Raw genomic sequence first — 7,171 nt, forward strand, 5'->3', positions numbered from 1 at the left:
CAGGGACCAAAAGCTACCCCTACAACAGGTGACCAACGCCACCGACCGGAAGCAGCGCGACGACGAGACGCTGGAGGAGTACATAGCCGAGAAGGAGCGGATGGTCCGGAAGTGTGGGCGGTTCGTGCGGGAGGCCGAGATCGCCGCCACCATCCAGGACGGTCTCGCCCAGCCGATCGCCGACCAGCTCCGGCCCTTCACCTTCCGGACTGTCCCGGACCTCCTCGCCGCGGCCAAGAAGATCGACCAGAGCCGGCCGAGAAAGCAGGTCTCCATCGCGGAGCCGCAGGGAGACGGCGCGGTGTCAGCTGCGGACTTGGTGAGGCTCATAAACAACTTGTCCAGCATGAACATCAGCGCCCAGGTCAACGCCCTGCCGCCGACCCCGCCTGGCCCAGACCGTAGCCAGGGGACCTCTGGACACGTGTCGCGGAAGGAGGCGTTCGACAGCGGGACGGGTCGCCGGGACTCCACGCCGTACCGACAGCGCAGCGCCTCCGGGCCGAGGAACTCGCCGGGTCCGTCGCGGTGGCCTCCAGGGCCGTCTTGGGGCTCTGGACCCTCCCAGGGGCCTTTCTACCCAGGCCCGCCATGCCCGTGGCCTCAGCCCGGCTGGCCCCAGCCAGGCTGGCCGCCGACGGGTCCTCCACCGCAGCAGGGCTGGCCGCAGCAGGGCTGGCCGCAGCAGGGCTGGCCGCAGCAGGGCTGGCCGCAGCAGGGCTGGCCGCAGCAGGGCTGGCCGCAGCAGGGCTGGTCCCAGCAGGGCTGGCCGCCGCAGGGACCACCACCAGGCTGGCAGCCACCGGGTCCGCCCCAGCAAGGTTGGTCTCAGCAAGGACCCTGGCAGCAGAGCTGGCCCCAGCAGGCCTGGCCGCAGGGTGGCCCCGGGCAGCAGCCTGGGCCGCCTCAGCCGTCCGGGCCCCGTCGGGACCGTTCCAGGACTCCAGCGTCAGGTCGGGCTAGAAGCAAATCTGGAGACAGGACGTGCTTCAAGTGCGGCCAGACGGGTCATCTCCAGTACCAGTGTCCAAAAAACGAGTAGCATCTCCACTTCTGGGTAATTCAACTCCGGCCCTTGGCAACACTTGGCATGTTTCACAAATTCTTTCGCAACCAGTCTGTTCAGCAAACCCAGCAGTTCTCGGGCAGTGCCCTGGTTCAGCCAGTGGCGACTCGCAGTGGGTTGCTTCACCGGGGCAGTTCAGCGACCAGCAGGCCGCCGCGTCAGCAGTAGCCGTGGGCAGTGCAACGACCAACGGGCCGCCTCGCGCGCCCCTGTCAGCACTGCGTGTGCTTACTCGACGCCGCTACCACCCGCGCCGGCCCGGGCCCTGCATTGTCGCCGCAGTCGGCCAGTCAGCAGCAGCAGCAGTGGGTCAGTCGGCTACAGTTCACCGCCCCGCGCAGCCACGCCTACTCGCCACCTGGCTCGTCTCCGTCTTCGAGGGAAACGCCACGCCCCACCCAGTCATCGCCCAGCTAGACTCCGGCAGCGCAGTCACCGTCATCAACGAAGCACTCTTCCATTCCATCAAAGAGAAGGGTGAGTTGACACCAGCACCCTTTGGTTTGAACACGGCTTCGGGGTCGCCCCTGCCGGTGTTGGGCTGCGCTTCGCTGAAGCTAATGGTAGGCAACAGTGTTTTCCCTCTGCGTGTGTTTGTGGCCCGCAGACTGGCTTTGCCATTTATTTTGGGACTAGATTTTTTCTCCACTTTCGGCATTGTTTTGGACTTCCATTTGATGAAAATTTTCCGCCGGTTCAACAATGAGTTGCACGACATGGGGCCGATCTTGGGGGGCCGCCCACAGCGTCAGCGCCGGGTGGCGCGCCCCTTGTGCGCGGCGGCGACACCTGCTCCGCCCAGCCCAGCCGCAGCGGAGCCACGGGAGTGGCTGGCGTCCATCCAGCCAGCGGCCTGCTACACGGGCCCTCCTCTCGTCCTCCCTGCTCGTGCCGTCCGTGTTCAGCCTCGCAGCACTCACTACGTCCGGTTTCGGGTTTGGCCGAAGTTTGAAGGTGACTGTGTGTTTGTCCCTGACCGCTCATTGCGTCGGGACACTAAATTAACTCTTGCCAGTGTCGCTATCGGTTCGGACTCTGTCGCCATCCCTATCTGCAATTTGTCTAATCGCGCCTGGACACTTCGCCCCGGCACTGTCCTCGGTCGGCTGTTCCCTCTACGCCAGCCCCCGGGGTCAGCGCACGTCTGCTCCACGACGGCGGGGTCCAGCGAGGAACCGAGCCCACCTTTCGAGTTCAACATCAACCCGGCGATGGATGCGGCCGAACGGGGTAAACTTCTTGCCCTCTTGGAGTCGTATCGAGATTGTTTTGCAGATTCAAACAAGGGACTAAAGGTTGCCAGAGTTCCTGAAGTGGAGATCGCCCTTGCCGATACCAAGATTGTCCGGAGTCGCCAGTACCGCCTGTCCAAGGCCGAGCGGGAAGCACTCCGGGAGCAGCTCGACGAGTTCTTGGAGCAGAAGATCATCGAGCCTTCGACAAGTCCCTATTCCAGCCCTATCTGTTTTGTTCGTAAGTCCAACGGGAAGTTTCGTATGATTACAGACCTGCGGAAAATCAACAAGCAGATTGCTGACGTGTCTTGGCCCATACCTCGTGTCGACGAAGTCCTCGACAAGTTCGTCGGCGCTCGGTATTTGGCCTCCATTGATCTCAAAGTTGCCTTCCAACAAATTCCCTTGAAAGAGGGTCTCTCTCGGGACATTTTCTCTTTTGAGTGTGAGTTTGGTAAATTCAAGTGGGCAACCCTGCCCCAGGGCATGAAATCCAGCCCTTTCTACCTCGCGCTTGCAATGTACAGGGTGTACGCTCCACTGTTGCACCCTGGCACAGCGCAGCTTCCCGAAGGTGTCCAACTGTCGAAAAATTCTCCGAATTTTTCCATGTACTTTGACGACTGTAATTTCCACAGTAAAACCTTCTCGGCCTTTTACGACACTATCCAGAGACATTCCATGCCGGTTCGGCCAGGGCCTGAAGGTGACCATTGACGATTTCCGCGCCGCTTTGGCATTTTTTTGTACTCGTCGAGATAGGGCGATTGCCAAATTTTTGGGTCCCTAAGTCCATTTTTGCGCCCAGGGTGGCAATTTTTAGATTTCTCTGAACTTTCTTTAGTGGTTTTGTTGAAATTGCGCTTCGAAGTCCCTTTCTTGGCTCTCCACGGCACAATTTCAACGCTAGCTCAATGATTTTGTGCTTAAAAGATGCGTATTGAATAGAGGAAGAGACTCCAGTGGTCGAATTCTACTTTTGAAGTCATCTTCGTGGTGATCCAAGCGATGTTGCAAATTAAAAACATGTAAAAATGAGGTAATTTTTGCTAACTTTGGCGAGGGATCTTTCGATGACCGACATCGAAATTTGAACTTTTTCTAGCGGATTCTTGAAGGTCTCGAGGAGATCTTTCGAGTTCCGGTGCCAGAAAGTATGGGACCGGCCCTAGTTTAGCCGCTACACCGCTCCAAAGTTTCGAAAAATCCCAAATTTGCACTAAATGGTGCAAGGAGTGGACTTTCGCTTGCAGGCCCACGGCAATTGCCATGCGAGTCCCAGGCCATCTCGGCCCGACTAAAACTGACCCCTGCAATAACTTCTACTTGATCCCAAGCCCCAGGGTCACTCACCGGCTCGGGGGTAAAGGGGAGGGGAGGAAAGAATACAGTGAATTTTCACAAAATTATGCCCTAAGCTTATATGTCGTCCTAGCCCCGCATCAGTGGTGATTATGGACCTCAGGCCCAGTATGTTTGACAATACTTGATTCCGCCTCCCGCAACTCCCCCCTCGGGAGAAGCGGGTGCTCTACAGGCGTTCGCTCACATTTGTCCGCGGGGAGCGCCTGCGATTAAGTAGAGCAGGCAGGCAGCCCCTGCAGCACGCGTGCCGTTTGGTGGCCTACCTCACAGGCGCTTCGGCCCTGGACCACAGGCCCTTGTACACTTTCTTCGGCCCCCTCTGCTAAAAGCGTCGTCTCAAAACATAACCGCAGTAAAATGGGATTGGAATTTTCAAAGAAAAAGCAAGTTCACCGAAAATGTTGCTCATTGTATTTAGGTCCTTGCAAATTGTTTACCGTGGTTTTAATGACTTCTTCCTTAGCTTGGCTATGTTTTTGATCCTTGAAATTCCGCCCTTGCCAATGGAATACTCTGATGAGGCTTCCTTTGATACTGGGACTGTTCCCAGGACGTTTGGAATGGGTGGCACATGGCCGCTTCAGTCTTCATTCCAGGTGAACTTTGTTGCTGAGAGAGGTGGGTGGGTAGAGCAGCATCAGGTCAGCTTCTTGCTCTTGCATGTCAATGTCTGTGATGAGATCCACATAGGTTTTTTCTCGCTACTATTACGGCCTCAAAATTATTAATTTCGAAAGTCAGTGGCCTACTGGTTTCGCAGATCTCATGGATGCGGAAAAAGCGTGTGTCAGAGCTTACGCTTTTGCAGCCAGCTGTCGTTTCTAAATGAAGAAAAAAGATACAGAGATTGAAAAGAAAATGGCTGTCTTTTTAAACATATCAGATAGGGAGGAAAAATGATTTAGAAACGACAGCTGGCTGCAAAAGCGTAAGCTCTGACACACGCTTTTTCCGCATCCATGAGATCTGCGAAACCAGTAGGCCACTGACTTTCGAAATTAATAATTTTGAGGCCGTAATAGTAGCGAGAAAAAACCTATGTGGATCTCATCACAGACATTGACATGCAAGAGCAAGAAGCTGACCTGATGCTGCTCTACCCACCCACCTCTCTCAGCAACAAAGTTCACCTGGAATGAAGACTGAAGCGGCCATGTGCCACCCATTCCAAACGTCCTGGGAACAGTCCCAGTATCAAAGGAAGCCTCATCAGAGTATTCCATTGGCAAGGGCGGAATTTCAAGGATCAAAAACATAGCCAAGCTAAGGAAGAAGTCATTAAAACCACGGTAAAAAATTTGCAAGGACCTAAATACAATGAGCAACATTTTCGGTGAACTTGCTTTTTCTTTGAAAATTCCAATCCCATTTTACTGCGGTTATGTTTTGAGACGACGCTTTTAGCAGAGGGGGCCGAAGAAAGTGTACAAGGGCCTGTGGTCCAGGGCCGAAGCGCCTGTAAGGTAGGCCACCAAACGGCACGCGTGCTGCAAGGGCTGCCTGCTCTACTAAATCGCAGGCGCTCGCCGCGGACAAATGTGAGCGAACGCCTGTAGAGCACTCGCTTCTCCCGAGGGGGGAGTTGCGGGAGGCGGAATCAAGTATTGTCAAACATACTGGGCCTGAGGTCCATAATCACCACTGATGCGGGGCAAGGACGACATATAAGCTTAGGGCATAATTTTGTGAAAATTCACTGTATTCTTTCCACCCCTCCCCTTTACCCCCGAGCCGGTGAGTGACCCTGGGGCTTGGGATCAAGTAGAAGTTATTGCAGGGGTCAGTTTTAGTCGGGCCGAGATGGCCTGGGACTCGCATGGCAATTGCCGTGGGCCTGCAAGCGAAAGTCCACTCCTTGCACCATTTAGTGCAAATTTGGGATTTTTCGAAACTTTGGAGCGGTGTAGCGGCTTAACTAGGGCCGGTCCCATACTTTCTGGCACCGGAACTCGAAAGATCTCCTCGAGACCTTCAAGAATCCGCTAGTAAAAGTTCAAATTTCGATGTCGGTCATCGAAAGATCCCTCGCCAAAGTTAGCAAAAATTACCTCATTTTTACATGTTTTTAATTTGCAACATCGCTTGGATCACCACGAAGATGACTTCAAAAGTAGAATTCGACCACTGGAGTCTCTTCCTCTATTCAATACGCATCTTTTAAGCACAAAATCATTGAGCTAGCGTTGAAATTGTGCCGTGGAGAGCCAAGAAAGGGACTTCGAAGCGCAATTTCAACAAAACCACTAAAGAAAGTTCAGAGAAATCTAAAAATTGCCACCCTGGGCGCAAAAATGGACTTAGGGACCCAAAAATTTGGCAATCGCCCTATCTCGACGAGTACAAAAAAATGCCAAAGCGGCGCGGAAATCGTCAATGGTCACCTTCAGGCCCTGGCCGAACCGGCATGGAATGTCTCTATGGGCTTCCCCGGCGGTTCTACAGTGACGCGCACCCGTTCTCGTCGGCCGAGTTCTCCGAACACCTGTCTGCAGCTGGCGTGCAGCAGAACATCGCGCCGCCGCACACTCACTTCTGCGTGGGCGCGGCAGAGGGGGCAGTGCGGAGAATCAAGCGTCAGCTTCACTTCATGGCGAATGAGGAAGGGTCTAACTGGCTGCCGTGTCTTCCCAAAATTGCCTTTATGATCAATAATTCTGTCATGCCCGACATCAAGGTGTCGCCGTTTGCTGCGTTGCATGGGTTCATCCCTCGGCTGAGTCTCGACAACCTCCTTGCCCCCTTGCGCAGCGTTTCCCTGGAAGCGAAAATGCGCGAGCTTGCCGCCGACAGGGAGCAGCTTCGCGTGGACCTGATGCACTACAGGGAGCGCATGAAACGGTTCTCCGATGCCAAACACCAGCGCGTCGACTTCCAGCCGGGAGACAAGGTCAAGCTGTTCCACCCTGGGTCACCGTTTGGGTGGAAAAGGGGTGGCTTCTCGGGGCCCCACGACGTCGTGCAGCGGCTCAACGAGCAGACGTACCTCGTCCGCTACCCGGTCCGTGGCCGCCTGGAGGACAGGCCGGTCCACGCCTGGAATTTGGAAAGGTACCACCTGCCGGCAGATGACTGAGAGCACTCGTGTCCCGTTACAGATGGAGCTGTTTCCGTGCTTCGTGGCCGCTGTGGGAGTATTGAGCTTCGCCGGGGGCAGCAACGACTGGCTCGGCGTCCGCCTTTCCACGGGCTTTGTGGAGAGGCCGCTCCCTGGCAAGTTCCCGGCTGAGGCAGCTGAAACGGTGCATTTTGTGCGCCTACTTCCGGACTTTGATGCGGGCCGGGCCACCGAGCTTGCGGCCAAGCTGGCGTCGATGCTGACGCAGCAATCTCAGCTGCGGATGGCCGACACCAGCCACGCCTGGAAGCACGCGGTCACTGGGCTAATCCAGAAGATCGGATTAGCCCAGGACACGGCGGTCCGGCCCTACCGGGGCCGTCGTGGCGTCGCCGCTCTCGGGGGGCTCCTAAACTGGTGTTGCGACGTGGCGGTCGACAGCCAGTTGGT

The 7,171-nt window shown here is 56.0% G+C and overlaps 1 protein-coding gene across 1 annotated transcript; it reads left to right on the forward strand.

Moving 5' to 3' along the window:
- Positions 1–6,070: 6,070 nt before the first annotated feature.
- Positions 6,071–6,739, forward strand: LOC117647706. Its single transcript, XM_034389603.1, has one exon. It carries the CDS (start codon positions 6,071–6,073, stop codon positions 6,737–6,739), a length of 669 nt encoding a protein of 222 aa, XP_034245494.1.
- The last annotated feature ends 432 nt before the right edge of the window (positions 6,740–7,171 follow it).

This window comes from Thrips palmi, unplaced genomic scaffold (assembly GCF_012932325.1).
Source record: "Thrips palmi isolate BJ-2018 unplaced genomic scaffold, TpBJ-2018v1 HiC_scaffold_2, whole genome shotgun sequence".
In the NCBI taxonomy this organism is placed as follows: domain Eukaryota; kingdom Metazoa; phylum Arthropoda; class Insecta; order Thysanoptera; family Thripidae; genus Thrips; species Thrips palmi.

Bases quoted from the DNA above. Each gene is read 5' to 3' on its own strand.
- LOC117647706 (XM_034389603.1), top strand. From the start codon at position 6,071: ATGGAATGTCTCTATGGGCTTCCCCGGCGGTTCTACAGTGACGCGCAC.